The sequence below is a fragment of the Sphaeramia orbicularis genome, chromosome 22 (genome assembly GCF_902148855.1).
Source record: "Sphaeramia orbicularis chromosome 22, fSphaOr1.1, whole genome shotgun sequence".
In the NCBI taxonomy this organism is placed as follows: domain Eukaryota; kingdom Metazoa; phylum Chordata; class Actinopteri; order Kurtiformes; family Apogonidae; genus Sphaeramia; species Sphaeramia orbicularis.
Window position 1 is genome coordinate 52531311 of NC_043978.1, and position 17068 is coordinate 52548378.

At 38.2% G+C, this 17068-nt stretch overlaps 1 protein-coding gene across 1 annotated transcript in view; it reads right to left on the minus strand.

Moving 5' to 3' along the window:
- Positions 1 to 17068, minus strand: part of grin3ba (glutamate receptor, ionotropic, N-methyl-D-aspartate 3Ba) — a 269174-nt gene that overhangs the window by 68455 nt on the left and 183651 nt on the right. The window contains exon 5 of the mRNA XM_030127637.1: positions 15246 to 15482. Within this exon, the coding sequence (XP_029983497.1) occupies positions 15246 to 15482 (237 nt within the window). The remainder of the gene's footprint in view (positions 1 to 15245; positions 15483 to 17068) is intronic.

The window sequence follows — 17068 nt, forward strand, 5'->3', positions numbered from 1 at the left end:
AGTTCATGACAAATGAATGAATAAAACAACAGGTGTTGAACTGTTCCTTCAGGGTTTTCCAGGCTGGTAGATCCCATCAGAATAGCCCACTGGAAAGCTTTGGGAAGACCAGACTGCAGTGCATATTCTTCCGCCAGTGCAGAATGTGTGCGTCATGGCCGCAGGACAAGACACTGAGCATGTGCAGAATGGAAGGAATAAAGTCCAAACGGAATAAAGGGTTTACATGTCCAGGAAGAATTTAGACCGCAATTAAAAGGGAATTAAACTGGTGACTTTATTTGGATTTAAATTTATTCCAAACTATTCTTTTTCAACTGGAATAAGGTGTTTACATGGGCATCTGAAATAGGATCTAACATTTATTCAGATTAAACCAGGAATAAAAGTTGTCTGGCAGGTCTGTTAGTTGAGTTCATGTCTAGTTTTGTTCGCATTTTTCTTCAGTAGAGTTCTATTTTGTTGACCTCTTTTAAGGGCCCTATAACTCCTTTTTCAGTTATCTATTTTGTAAAGATTTTTTCCAGGAAATAAATCCCTTTTTCCAGAACTTTAAACCTGTGTTTTGTGCTTTGACTGCTTGGTCCACGACAACAAATAAATGCCAATACACGGTAATATCTCAGTTAACTGATAAATTGTTTCTATTAAGCGAAATGCTGAAGTTAAGGAAGTGTTGCATGTGTAGGAAAGCACATTGCAGCACTTTGCAAATTGAGGTTTTGTACTAAACAGGGCCATTGCCATTCATTAAAGAGAGGAAATTAGAAATAAAGGCCTGGCTCCAATACAACACCCCTAAAATAAATGAGCAGCTTCATTTATTTAGAGAAACTGTCTTCATTCACCTGTATAAAAGTAGCTGAATAAAACTGAAATATTGTATTTACATCATTTTTAGTATTAACTAGAAGCACTCGGAGAGTGCAGACCTCCACCAAGGCAGATCAGTGGGCCCCTGTGGCCCCCCCACCCCCACCCCCGATCACCACCAAAATGTAATCATTTGTTCCTTGTGCCAGTATCAACATTTCCTGAAATTTTCGTCCAAATCAGTCTATAACTATTTGAGTTATTTTGCACACAGACAGACAGACAGACAGACAGACCAATGCCAGCAAAAACAGAACCTCCTTGGCGGAGGTAATAATTTCTTTGTTTTTCTCAGTAATAGGTTCTTTACATTTAGGTCAATTGTGCAACAGCTATCCTGCAAAACTGTAATTATGTTACGATGTTCAGTGCCAATAAATGGTTCTAAGGTCTACTATATGTAAGGCTTACCCTTTAATAATAGCATAAAATGAACGGATAAAGATTAAACATCAATCACAGGTTTTTATGACAAATTATCATCAACTGAAATTGTTCTATGACAGCTCTAATAATGATTTTCTTGGCATTTTCTTACTATTTGCACCTATTGAACCGTATTATGCAAATAAATGCAGATTCAGATGCTCCATTTTTTATTTTTCACTCAGGAGAACAGTGGTCCAAAGATACCCCAGTGAAAATGTCAAACAAACCAGTGTGTATAACTCTTGACATTCAGTATTGTCAAATAGTCTACTGTGACCCTGACCTCTGAGCTATAAAGGTCAAACTCTTCATAGCAACAGGTCATGTGTGAGTCAAATCAGATCAGATAGGACTGAAATATGGATGGAAAATATGGGTCAAAATTTCCCCTCAGTTAAAAAATGTTTAATTACCTCTGCCAAGGAGGTGATGTTTTCATTGGGGTTTATTTGTCTTTTTGTTTGTCTGTTTGTTAGCAAGATAACTCAAAAAGTTCTGGACGGATTTTGCTGAAAATTTAAGGAAATGTTGATACTGGCACAAGGAAGAAATGATTAAATTTTGGTGGTGATCAGGGGTGGGGGGGCCCATGGGGGGGCCCCACTGATCAGCCTTGGCGGAGGTCTGCACTGTTTTTTCTAGAAAAGCACTCGGAGAGCACAGACCTATGCCAAGGCCAATCAGTGGGGCCCCCCCAACCCCGATCACCACCAAAATTTAATCATTTCTCCCTTGTGCCAGTATCAACATTTCCTGAAAATTTCATGAAAATCCGTCCAGAACTTTTTGAGTTATCTTGCTAACAAACAAACAAACACGCACGCAAACACATAAAGCAAAGCAATCACAATACCTCCTGGCGGAGGTAAAAATAGATATAACATTTCTTAGGTCATATAGTTATTCAAAGACCGGTCAAATTAATGTAAGGATAACTATTAAAGTTTAAGAAACTGTTCCACCTCGACGTTTCATTTAACTAAGCTGTTCATAATATAGTTTAAAGAGCCTATAAAGGGGAAACTGAGGATATTTCCATCTTTTGGGAATTTCATTTATATTTTTGATACCTGCAGGTGTGTTTATATGTTTTAAATGACTGTTTATGTGTTTTATTATCATTGTTCAGTAAAATTTCAATTCTACGGTTAAAGTACCTGGTCTCAGCCAACATTTTATGCTTTTCGCTCCACTCCTTCCAAGCCTAGAACTGGTCCAGTAGCCCTGTTAGTGTATAGGTTGGTACATGGGCTACAGTAGGAAAAGACCAAATGGTTAAAGTACACTGTAAAAAATTACTGTTAAAAAAAAAAAAAAGGAAATTTGGACAGCATCATGCTATTATTTGTAAATACAGTATAATGCTGTAAATAATGAGGTCTTTAAGGTGCAAATTAGTAAGACAGTAAGCTACTGCAAAATTTGACAGTATTCTACAGTATTTTCTTCAGTTCCTCCACTACTTTCCGCCCATACCTGATCTGAACAAAATCATCTGGTATCAAATCCTACCACCTCATTTAGAAAAGATTCCATCAAATGAATGTTAAGTATAGACTTACTGCATCAAAGGTAAGTGGTTCTTTTTTGAAGCAGAAGGATAAAATAAAAAGAGAAAATAACTGAGGATAACTATTTTCACCTGGACTGAACCCCATACAGCACTGGAACGGAACCACCTGAGGCTCCTGTACCAACACTGCCAGAACTCCATCCTGCTCCAGTTGTTCATTTATCAGGTAATTGTGATTTTATCAATGTAACTGTGGCATTTTGGGTTCATTAAACATTAAATTGCCTCCATAAACTGCGTTCACACTGGACGCAGCTTGCACGGTATAACACGTGTGATAATACTGCTTCATATTTCAGGGTGTTAGCCGTATGTAGCAAACATGCAGCTTATTTAAGTTGAAGCATACTTACTAGCTGCAAAGTGGACACTGTTAAACTAAACAGTGTGTCAAATTACGCAGTTAAATGTTATAATGTCATCTCTTGTTTGAGCTTTTTCTAGCAATGTTCATGATTTTGTATTTTAAAATGTAATTTGAAATGTTAAAATCCTATCTTTTTGCTGTGTTATACTGTAAATATTACATTAAATATGTTTGACAGTAATATATTGTTTCTTGGAATACGATAGTTACTGTAAAATGCAGCAACTGTGGCTAACAGTATTTTACTGTAAAAGGAACATTCTATACAGCCTATACTGTCATACTTTTTACAGTAAGAAACTGTAGTTGTAGATTACAGCAGATACTGTAGAACAGGGGTGTCAAACTCATTTTAGTCCAGGGGCCACATTCACCCCTGTTCAATCTCAAGCGGGCCAAACCATTAAAATAATAGCATAATGACCTGTAAATAATGACAGCTCCAATTTTTTCTCTTTGTTTTAGTGCCATAAAAAACATTAAATTATGAAAATATTTACATTTACAAACTATCCAAACAAAAAATTTGTGAATAACTAGCAAAAAATACCAGAAAAAACAGAAAAATAAGTGATTTTTTAAAAAAAATATTATGCCTCAACTTTTCACTTGGACTTGTGCATTACACACAATATTACACAAACATTTAGTAAGTAAAGTAAATTTTATTTATAGAGCACTTTTCACAGACAGAGTCACAAAGTGCTTTATCAATTCAAATCAGAATCAAATTAAGTTTACAGAGACCCAACAGAATCCTTCAGGAGCAAACACTTGTGATTGGTGACAGTGGCGAGGAAAAACTTCCCTTTAACAGCAGAAACCTGGAGCAGACCCAGACTCCTGAAGGATGGCTGTCTGCCTTGACCAGTTGGGGTTAAAGAGAGAGAGAGAGAGTAAAGGAGGAGAAAAGAGAGAGCGATAGAGATATAGAGAGACTGGGGGGGGGGGGGGGATGACACATGGAGTATGTTATGATGAATACATAGAGTGTAATCAGTCTGTGGTGGTCCTGGGTCAGGTGGGAGACTAAAAAGCCTTTTTGAACAGGAGGGTTTGGAGGTGTTTCTTAAAGCTCTGTACAGAGTCCATGGACCGTAGGTGTAGAGGCAGGTCATTCCATAGACGTGGTGCCACAGCTTTAAAAGACCTGTCACCGCGTGTGCTAGAACAGGTCCGTGGAACCATCAGCAGGTGCTGTCCTGAAGACCTCAAGCTACGAGTCGAGCCGTAGGGCTGGATCAGGGAAGCAATGTATGCAGGGGCCTGGCCATGTAGGGCCCGGAAAGTTAGCACAAGAATTTTGAAATGAAGACGATATAGAACAGGGAGCCAGTGGAGAGATTTAAGGATGGGAGTGATGTGGGTTCTCCTGTTTGTGCGGGTCAGGAGCCTGGCAGCAGAGTTCTGGACAAACTGTAGACGGGCCAGCTCCTTCTTGTTTAAGCATGTAAACAGGCTGTTGCAGTAGTCTAAGCGAGAAGATACGAAAGCGTGAACGATCATCTCGAGCTCATTTGTGGACACCATAGATCTGAGTTTGGAGATGTTGCGTAGGTGGAAGAAACAGTTTTTGACTAGGTGTTTGGAGTAGAATTCTAAAGACATGTCCTGGTCAAAGATGACACCCAGATTCCTCAGTTTTGTCTTTACCGAGGAACTCAGGTCTCCAAGGTGATGTTTGATCCCTGGGATTGCACTATCCGGGGCAATGATGAGGGTCTCAGTTTTGCTGGAGTTCAGCTGGAGGCTGTTCTCATTTAGCCACTGCTTCAACTCTGACAAGCAGTTGATTAAGGAACTCAGTTTGTGGGGCTCAGAGGAGTTAAAGGAGCAGTATATCTGGATGTCATCCGCGAATAGATGATAGGAGACATCACTATAGTGTTGGATAATGTGGCCAAGTGGGAGGACATAGAGTAAGAATAGGACTGGTCCCAGGACAGAGCCTTGGGGCACACCACACAGTAGATCCGCTGAGTCAGATTGGAAGTTGTTTATTGACACAGTGAAGCTTCTGCCGGTCAGGTAAGAGGAGAACCAGTCTAGCACATGACCTGACATCCCTACCAGGTCCCTCAGTCTCTCAATCATTATGGTATGGTCCACTGTGTCAAAGGCCGAGGAGAGATCTAGCAGGACCAAGACCGTGGATTTGGCAACAGTCATACTATTGTTGAAATTTGGAAGTTTGGAATTTAGGACTAAAACAAGAATAACTTCTACAATATTATATGTCATCTTATTATTAACTCAACTTACAAATCAGATCTACAAATACACACATTTACTAACAGGCAGAATATTGTTAAAATTGTACTTACTTCTCTTAAGACATTTCAGGTTGTTCATATTTGTTCAGGTTATTCACATTTTTTGTTTTAGTGTATATACATGAAAATTTTTACATTTACAAAGAGAAACACTCGGAGTTGTCATTATTTATGTTATTATGATAGTATTTTACTGAATCCTGCCCACTTCAGACTGAATTAGTCTAAATGTGGAACCTGAATTAAAAGAATTGTTAATATCTTAGTATAATTTTTGCATTTCACAAATTCATCCCAAGGGCCAAACTGGACCCTTTGGCGGGCCGGATTTGGCCCCCGGGCCGCATGTTTGACACCTGTGCTGTAGAATAACAGTAACATGCTGGCAACTCTAGCTGCCAGTATTTTACTGTTATTTAACGGTAAAATTTGTTACAGTGTAAGATTTCTGACATGATTGAAAAGAGAGTGGATTTTCTGGTGTAAGTCGCTCAGATAGAATTGGAGCCGAGAACTGATTCGTAAGTGTTTTTAAGGGTCAAATACAAAGTTACGGCATCTGAGGACTGATTTGTTTCATTACAGACCATCCGAACAGGCTCAGTCCTGTAACAACTGACCCGTATCCTATAGGTGACTCCAGAGACAGAAGAAAATATTACCATTTAGTAAATAATTTAGCTCTGCAGTGTTTGGCCTCTTGCTGTTTGACTCAGCATACCGGGTCCAGCGTTTTGCTCAAGGACATTTGAACAGGTCACAAGGCTCTTAATGAACACAACCTGTTAATTGACACATTGCCAGTAGCGAGGATCAAATCTACGACCTTTCAATTACAGCAAGGTCTTTTTAATCACTTGGCCTCTGTTCCAAACGGAGTCATTTGCCCAATTTCCTTCGGGGACAGTGTAAAAGTGAGGGTTATTAAGTGGTCAAAGAAATATTAGGATGGGATGCACATTCACTTAGAGAGACTGGAATAATTTAAGCAAATGATGTTTTCTATGTTTCATCCCAATAAGCTGCATAAAATATTTCCGGAGTAAGCATAAGTTGACATAATGACGGGCGTTGGCGCAGTGTGTGCTGCGATTTAAAAAAAACAAAGTGAGCTGTTTTTCATCACTCTTGTAGCTTGATAAGTGCGTAGACAGTTTTTCTTTCTTTTTTTGGGGGAAACGCTGTTGTTGCAAAAGCACATTTAATATCTCTGGTACCAAATAAATGACATAAAGCGTTTTTTTTTTTGGTTGTTTTTTTTTGTCTTGTTTTCAGTTTGCTACATGTTTTATTAATGAAGACATTTTACACTGGTAGGTCCATTTGTCTCACATTTCCCTCTCACTCACTTACCTCCACCACCTGCTTCTCCATCTACTTGCCTCCTCCCCTTTACATCATCCTCTGTCTGCACACCTCCACGTCACCCTGATTCTGTTTCTTTTTTTTTTCTGCTCTACCCATTTACCCTTTCAACCCCATCTCACCGTCTTTCTGTCAACCTCCCCATTACCTTCTTTTTGAAGCCCATTTCCTGGTGTGCCCTCCTGCCTTTCCACCCCTCCATTGGTCCTCTTCCCTTTGCCTGCTTGTTTTCAACTTGAGCTTTCGTACTTCAGGGAGCTCACCTCTACTCACCCCCTCCTCTTTTCTACCTTCATCCATCCCCATCATCCTCGCCATAACTCCTTCAATCTCTGTCGGCCCACTTACCCTTTCCCCTCTCCCTCCCTGTATGTGCATTATCCTCCCTGTGCCTCTCTAATTCATCACTGCCTACCTTCTTAACCTCTTCCCTATCCATCTTTTTCTTTTCCTGGCCATCTCTATCATCTTTCTCCATCTAACTTCCCCCTATACCTTCCTCTTTTACACTAGCGTTTACTCTTTGTGTACTCCTTCCCATATTTCCTGCCATAACCTGATAAGATCCTGCAGCCTTTCCAACGGACATGGCTTTTCTAGGATATATACATCTATGATTACAGTCATAGGTTGATTGATTGATGAATGTTGAATACAGTTTGTCATCCACAATGTTAGACACCAAGTGAACGGCAGCAGAGCCACATCCCCTTTTTTCAGCAAGCATGACCAACAGTGGGGCTGGGAGGAAGCATCGGGTGGGATTTATACCACTTCATCCACTGATCGCATCAGCTCAACACATCTCAACTTTGCTTGACTTGCCTCTATGTTGATAAAATTACATTGAATTTCCACTGTGGGTATGTGGTGCACCCAAGTATGTGCAACCACATTTGGGATAATATTTATTAGGCCTGTAACGGTACACAAAATTTTCGGTTCAGTACGTTTTCAGTTTTCAAAGCCACGGTTCGTTTTTTTCGGTTCGGTACAGGAAGAAAGAAAACCCCTCAAAATGTCTATTAACGCATTTATGAATTTTTTAACATTTTTCCCCCAATTTTTGAGATAGAATATAGAAAAACAGGAATGATATAATTCTGCTGCTGCAAATCAAATAGAAAATAAAATAAATTATTAATATTACTAAATGTATTTTAAACATTAGTTTTGCGCTTTTCCCTGAAAGGTAGTTTCGAACAAACAAGAAAAATCTAATCACAGTTCTGTCAGTTCACATTCTGCATAAAAACAACAAAAAAACTCCACATGAAGTGAAACATTAACAAGAGGGTAAACTGGTATTCTGTTGAAACAAACTGAAGAGAAACACTGACAACACAATGAACCAAATTATTTATTTTAGGACAGAGAACAAACTGTTTAGGACACTGTGTGTATTTGTGTGTGCCTGTGTGCACGGGGGATTTTTTTTTTTTTTTTGTCGGAGCTGGGGGTAGGGGGGGCGCGCAGTTATATACCTGGGGGTGCGGTCCATAACTAACGTAACGAATGCTGTCATGAAACGAAAGTGAAACTTTACATACTTTCAACGTTGTATTTATTCCTCTATTACACAGCGTGCATGACAGACAGACAGACAGACAGGCAGACAGACAGACAGACACACAGACAGACAGACAGACACACAGACAGACAGACAGAGCTAGTGTCAGTGTTTTAGAACTACCGTAGTTCCTAGGGGCCAAACAACGTCTGTCTTATTAACGTCTCTTTCCTCATTGTTGTCTTTCACCTGAACCTGAACTGATCCAAACTGGACTGGACTGATGCTGGAGGGTCTGCAGTCTCTTCCTTCCAGGTTCACATCATATTTGTTGTTTTTTTTAACCTTATATCAACTGCTCTTTCGTATTTCGGGTCAATGTGTGCTCCTTCAGTGTGTCCGTGTGAAACTTGCGCGGATTTAAAGTTCCGCATCGAACGACGTCTTTCCTTCCTTTTTCTTTTTCTCATCATACTGTGCCGTTTCGGTACAGCTGTGTACTGAACCGAACAGATGTGTACCGAACCGAACAGGTGTGTACCAAAACGGTTTGGTTCGGTACGTGTACTGTTACAGGCCTAATATTTATTGTATTGTAGGTAAAACCTTTTTGTTTTCACTATTTGTACAAATATACTCTCAGAATTAAAGGTGGGGTTTGAGATCTTGGAAAAACGGTTCCAGCAGCTACATTTTGAAAATACCCCTTTCTTCAGACGTCCCTCTGAAGCCACGCCTCCACAGTAGTGGCACGTGCAATGCTTGTTCCCAAGGGTTCCCGAGCGCTGCACAGCAACAAGTGGCCGGCTGAGGCTCTGCTCTGTCCCCGGGTTGGGCTCCGACGCCGTCTACGGTCCGGTCCGGCCCTGGCCACAGCTCCGTCCTCTACACGGGCTGGGGCTCCCTCACCGGCTACGGCCCCGGCTGAGGCGTATCCATGCATACCTCCTTCAGTCTCCTCCAACCCCCCCACTCTTCCAGAACAGAAATTTTAACTGTAATTTAGTATTCCTGTGGTCAACATATTAAGATAGAGTCTTAAAAATGTTCTCCATTTTTCGCAGATATTTTCCCATAGTGTTGGTATCCTATGTTGCAACATGATGACACTTTATTTGTATTTTTGTATTAGCTATTTTTATGCAACTATGATTCAGACGCCACTTGTCTGTGAGCTGCATGGTTTTACATCGCATGTCGTGTGGCTTTACCTCAGTCTGAACCTTGGTGATGGTGACAGTAGAAATAATATCTGACAGTGCATGGTGGTCCCTGCCCTCACACATTGGAAACACACAAAATAATATGCGTTGTGTCGGGCCGAAAAGAGCTGATACCAGCAGTGGAAAAGTAGCATTTGTCTTGCTCACAGGATGTAATTTGTTGGAATATTCCTGCCATTGCAAAACTATTTCAGGCTTCATTGTCTTCTTCCACAATCCAGGTTTTACCATTTTTAAAGTTTGCCCCCGCAGTGTCAAAAAACAACAACAACTGAGCTGCAACTACACACTGCAAATGGCAAGTTTTGACTTGTATTTTTATGTGAAGCTTTGTTATTGTGGGGATTTAGTCATTTTAATAGCTTGGCTTACTTCTCCACATGCACGTTCTACCAAAACAACTTCTCCCCTGACACTGTTTTGGAAAGGTGCTGTTGCTGTATCCTGAACTTGCTGCCCAAGTCGAGCGTAACTTGATTAAAGAAATATAAATTTTGCCAAACAACCCACAGGGAATGGTGCCAGACCCCTCTAACACTGGTATGAGAGTATGTTGAGTGTGGAAATAGGTCTAGCTCTACAACACTAGTACATTTTACACTATAAATCAGGCCACTTCCAATTCTGGATCCCTAAATCCTCACAGACTGTTCTGATGTCAGCTGGTTAGTGTCTGAGTGTGAGAGGCTGGAAGGATGGAAGATGATACAAAAGCAATGGGAATGCTTTTTACACAAGTCATCTGACCTTTTCTTTAAATGAAATTAAATGAAATTAACCCTTTCATGCATGAATTATGAGAACCTTAGTCAATATTTTTTTCTTGAGTGTTTTTATTCCTGTTTAGGCATGAAAAAAACAATGCAATTGAATTTTTTTTATTAACCTATTTTTCATGGAGTTTCAAAAATGTCCACTCAACTGGACACCATAGGTTTAATTTTTGAAACAAAGAAACATGAATTTAAAACTCATCATCAGAAAGTGGATATACTGTGTGAAAACTATGAAATAACACCATTTTTAATGCCGCTAATCTGATGTTTTGTCACATTTTATCCTACTTTAATATTAGTTACTACTCATTTCATGAAGATAATATCCTCTGAGACCCAGGAAATTCACAATTGTACCTTTTTTACACAAAAAAAACCTGTCTTGTCACTAAATCAAATTGTCAGATGGTCCAGTCGCCTGATTGGTCAGTCCCAGTCTCGTCCTACCTCCCTGTACATTAAACAGGTCCAGAGGATGGCTTCATCAGTTCTTAACAATGACTCCCATCCTTTACCAGGTGAATTTCAGCTCCTTTCCTCTGGACGGAGGTGCAGGACACAGCGTTTATAAAAACAGTTTTGTTCCTGTCACCGTCACTGAGCTCAATAAGAAATAGTGACATTGCACTTTACTAACTTATTTTAGTTATTTATCCCATTTCTTTGCTCAATTTACTATTATTGTGACTTCAGATTTTTAAATTGTTTAATTTTATGTTCTTATGCTGGTTTTTATCCCGGATTGTTCTTATATTCTCTGGTTTTTATTGTGTTTTATTGCATCTTGTTTTTATTTATTTGATCTTATTTATATATTTTATTCTTTAACTTATCCATGCTGCTATACTGATGAATGGTGGAACACTGAGCACTTTTTGTCTTTTTGTTTTGTCTGTAAGCGTGATCAAGTACCTGTCTTACATGTTCAACGTATGTACTGTTGTAATACCAAAGCAATCACCTCAACTGCAAAACAAATCTATCTACAGGTACAAATAAAATAACCTTGACCTTGACCGTGACCAGTTTTTTTCAGATGCATTTTTAAAATAATTTTTTTTTTATTTGTTGATTTTTTAATGGAATGTCCTTTGCAATGGACAGCATTTTAGTAAAACTGTCAAACTTTTGTCCACTATAGAGGACACAATGCATTGCTGGGTCTCAGGAGGATATGCAAAAAAAAAAAAAAAAAAAAACCTTTTTGTTTAAGAAAACTGTTAATTACAGTCTCATAACAATTAGCAATTGATTTACACTCAAACATGTTAGTGCAGATCAGGTTTATCTAGAACAGCAAAGTTACAGTAATGGTCTCAGTGTCAGTGATGGTGCATAAGTGTCCACTGTGTTGGCTGATATGAAACTAAAACAACAAAACCCACGAATATACAAGAGAACAGCTGGAGAAGAACTGTCCACTGGAGTGACCACTGTGCATGAAAGGGTTAAAAGAAAAAAACATTATTTAGGCTACAAAAATATAACCATAGTGCTTCATGCCTTTGTGAGTTTGGGACTTGAAATGAGTTTACTAAGTTGTGTAAAAACAGTATTATAAAGTAAAAAATAAAAGACGTGGTTGATGAATAGATGTAGAATCAGATGAGTGCATTCCTCTGATCTGAAAATCCTTTTATAAATCTTAAATGTAATACTTCTTTGTACCAGGATGCCTGCTGTTTTTTTTTTTTTTTTGGCTTTGGGGCTTAGATAAACACATGTTTCATGACACAAAACTATGAATTGTGGGTAATTCCCTCTGAAAAAGTCTGCAGAAGTTGCAGGCTTGTAAAAAGCGTCCATAAAAGAGTTCAAATGTCTGTGATTTAAATCCTACTTTTAATTCACACTTTGACAGCGGAACAGACCAAACAGGAATGCATCCATGGGTGTGGATATTGAGCCACCGGTGTTAAGGGAAATAATTTGACTAAAAATTATGTTTAATGTTAACACAAGAAAACATCAAGTGGAAATGTCATAGCTGATTAAAAACAAATCTGTCTAGTGAAATATCGCTTTGACTTTTAACAGCTGTAAAAAGTTTAATCAGCTGATAATGCATTTGGTTGTTTTCACATACAGAATATTCAACTCAGCGAAATCAATAGTGGCTTCTCATTTCTGAAACAACCATCAGTTTGATAAAGAACATAAAGATTGGACTTTGCTTTGTTGGAAAAAGGTTAAATGGTCTGATGAGTTCAGACTGACCCTGTTCCACATCAGGGTGAGAACAGAGGTGGATGAAGTGATTACCCATCATGCCTGGTGCCTACAGTACAAGCCTGTGGGGGCAGTGTTATGATCTGGGGTTAATTCAGTTGATCAGGTCTATATTCAGAAATGTTATGTGTCCAGAAAAATGATGGATAGAAATAAATGATTATATACATTTAATGAAACAATATTATGATGAGTTTTTGTCATGATCAAAGCTAAAAATGATCCAGTGAAATATTACTGTTGGACTTTTTTCTGGCTGCCTAATCCAAATTAACCATTTCATAAATTGCATTTCTTCTCCATTGTTAAGGTTAGGTTAAAGGTTAACCCACTTTATTATTTATTATTATTTTACTATTTAACCTAGCATTCACATTAGTGATTAGCGTTAGCACTTAGCTGCCTTTGAAGGTACTTGGGGACCCACTGTAGACTGAACTCACAGTCAGTAAAAGGACAAGGATGCTGACAGCAGAATTAACGTTTAGATGTTAAATGTTAGAATTAATGTATACCTGTTAATTGAAGGGAAGAAAAAGAATACAGAGATAACAGAGTGACCACAGTTTAACTCAGGGGTGTCAAACTCATTTTCTTCCGGAGGCCACAATCAACCCAATTTAATCTGCAGTGGGCCAGACCAGTAAAATAACAGCATAATAACCAATAAATAATGACAAATCCAAATTGTTTTAATGCAAAAAATAACGTTCAGTTATGCCAATATTTGTTTACAAACTATCCAAACAAAAAGGATGTGAATAACCTGAAAAAAAGGGAATTTGTTAAGAAATATAAGTACAATTGCATCCATATTATGCCCCAACTTATCATTTACACATGTGTACAAAACATTTAGTAACAGGCAGAAAATTGTTAAAATTGCACTTAATTTTCTTAATTTCTTCATTTTGTTCAGTGTTCAGGTTATTCACTTGTTATTGTTAAAGGATAGTTTGTTAATGTAAACATTTTCATAATTTAATGTTTTTTGCACTAAATCAAAGAGAAAAAAATGGTGTTGTCATTATTTATAGGTTATTATGATATTATTTTTGAGTTTGATTTGCACTTTGCAAATTCCTCCCACGGGCCGGATTGGACCCTTTGGCAGTCTGGTTTTGGACCCCGGGACGCATGTTTGACACCTGTGGTCTAACTGAACTGGAAATCTGGGCTTAACCCTTTCATGCATAAATTATGAGAACCTCAGCCAATATTTTTTTCTTAAGTGAGTTTATTCTATGAAAAAAAAACAATGCAATTGAAATATTTTTATGAACCTATTTTTCATGGACTTACAAAAATGTCCATTCAGTCAGACACCATGTTTTAATTTTGAAGCAAAGAAATGTGTTTAAAACATCAGAAAGTGATAGACTGTGTGAAAACTAGGAAATAAAAACATTTTTAATGCTGTAAATCTGATATTTTCTCATATTTTAACATACTCTAATACTAGTTATTACTCAAATCATGGAGATAATTCACAAAAAAGAACCTTTTTGTTTAAGTAAACTGTTAATTACAGGCTAATAACAATTAGCACTTGAGTCACACTAAAACATGTTACTGCAGATCAGGTTTATCAAGAACAGCAGTAAAAGTATGAATTGCAATGTATGGGATGGTGCATAAGCGTCCACTGTGTTGGCTGATATGGAACTAAAACAACAAAACCTATGAATATACAAGAGAACAGCTGGAGAAGAACTGTCCACTGGAGTGACCACTGTGCATGAAAGGGTTAAAGTGCTAACTACTGTATATAATAAGTAGTAATTTTTTAAAAGATGTGTGATACATCTGAAGTATGAATGTATATATATATATATATATATATATATGTGTGTGTGTGTGTATATACAGGGTGTGGAAGCAAAATTTACACTGAACATTTAGTTGTTTTTTCTCAGCAGGCACTACGTCAGTTGTTTTGAACCAAAACATATATTGATGTCATAATCATACCTAACACTATTATCCATACCTTTTCAGAAACTTTTGCCCATATGAGTAATCAGGAAAGCAAACGTCAAAGAGTGTGTGATTTGCTGAATGCACTCGTCACACCAAAGGAGATTTCAAAAATAGTTGGAGTGTCCATAAAGACTGTTTATAATGGAAAGAAGAGAATGACTATGAGCAAAACTATTACCAGAAAGTCTGGAAGATACTATTAAAGAAGAATGGGAGAAGTTGTCACCCGAATATTTGAGGAACACTTGCGCAAGTTTCAGGAAGCGTGTGAAGGCAGTTATAGAGAAAGAAGGAGGACACATAGAATAAAAACATTTTCTATTATGGACATTTTCTTGTGGCAAATAAATTCTCAAATTCTCATCTCAATAAACTAATTGGTCATACACTGTCTTTCAATCCCTGCCTCAAAATATTGTAAATTTTGCTTCCCCAGCCTGTATGTATGTATGTATGTATGTATATATATATATATATATATATATATATATATATATATATATATATATATATATATATATATATATATATATATATATGTAATTATATAGTTTTGAACTTTAAACATAGTTGGGTTATGAATTTGTTCATCTGTGTGTTACCTGCCATGTGCTGCATAATGCAGATGTATTACAGAGTCTCTTTACCTTTGTGGCAACGGTTCGTCCAAACAGGATGGCGTAGCAGAGGTTGAGGGCGGAGGAGTATGAGAACACACGCAGTCTGTTCCTGCCGTGCGGTGTCATGCCAAAGGGACTGTTCCACTCGTACAGGGTGAGGAAGAGGGCGGTGAGATGCAACGTGACGAAGATGCCCACCCACATGGACCAGTGCAGAGGCCACATGAAGGCTCCGATGGGGGCTGCAGTGTCTCGACTACGTACCTGGTTAGTGAAAAACAAACAATTTGGCAAGGTAGTGGCGCATAGGTGATTATGCTCTGAATGAATAAAGAGCAACGTCATTAAAAAGTGATTTAATTCAATCCAGTCTGTAAACAATATAAAGCTGTGGTTCCTTTTATTTAAAAGTGGGATTACTTAGTGAAAGTCAGCTTTAGGCTGGTCATTTTCCACATGTGGGATCATTAGGATGATACCAGCCTTGCCACTGTTCTTCTTCTGAATTTTCTCAAATAGTTTAAGATCATTCACTTGACAAGTAACAAAAAGCCAACAAAAAATACCCCCTGTTCAAAAGTATACAAACGGTTTTAAAAAGATTCAAAGTGAAAAGTGTTTCTGTTTACCACTATGAAACAAATCTGATGTATTAAGGGAGAAAAGGTTTTAGAATACAAAAAGTGTCAATGATATCTAACAGGATGAATGGTGTCTGTGTGGAAACACATATCCTTAATCTGTGATACAGATGCTTGGGAAAATGTACTCCTCTATCACTGCAAGAAGTTTGAGAATCATTGAAAAGTATCCACACTTCCTTTTCATCACTGAGTAAGAAACCATTTTGTCAAACTCTCATTTTCAAGTGGAGTAGTGTAGTCTGATCAGTGGTGGGCTGTCAGCAAGGCCTTCTCTGCCGGCATAAACATCATCAGAAACACTGACCTACATTACAACCTAAAATGTAATATTTGTTCCATGAAATTATATTCATTTATTTCCAATACAGATTCTCTTCATTTCTTCGCATTTTTCTGGGCTGCACTGCTTCCAGTACATGTATGTGAATGTAAGATACTTCGTCCAATCAGATTTCTGTCTCTGTGTTGCCATGGTTAATCTAATCTTCCCTGGGCCTTCAGAATGAATAGTGAAGGCTCATGTAACTTAAACTGCAGAGCATCGGGACTGCTTCTTTAACCAATCAGACTTCAGGTTCAGCAGACAGGGCCAGCTACCCGGCCCCCAATGTCGTCAGCATTTATCCTCCCTCTGATTGGATGGTAAGAACAAAACTCATCTGATATGGCTTTGGCAATATTCTTTTTGATTCTGCCAATAAAGCTCATTGAACTGAACTGAATTGAACTGAATTGAACAATTAATATATTTGAGGTAGAATTTTATATGCCCACAATGACTGACGGAGGTTTGGTCTCAAACATATTTAAAAATTAGATTAAAAAAACACAAGCCTGGAGTGCTGCGTGGGTATCATTGGTCTTCTTTCCTAGCTTCTGGTGCTCATCAGCATTGGGATCCAAATACTTGTTGTTTGTAAAAACTGAGGCACTCAGAGTAGGGCTGAAATTAAAAAGCCTTTATTTCAGCATGGCCAAACAAATAAAAACTGAGCCGACATGTTGCGGCCTATGGGCCTTCATCAGGGCTGATATAAGAAGGCCGCCCATATGGATCCTCCTATATATAGGGAGAGGTCACATGACTGGGCGGACCTTAAACACAGAGATTAGAGAATTAAAAATTGAAACAGACAAAAAAAAACAAAAAAAAAACAGATATATATAGGAGGATTCAAAGGCCGCAACGTGTCGGCTCAGTTTTTA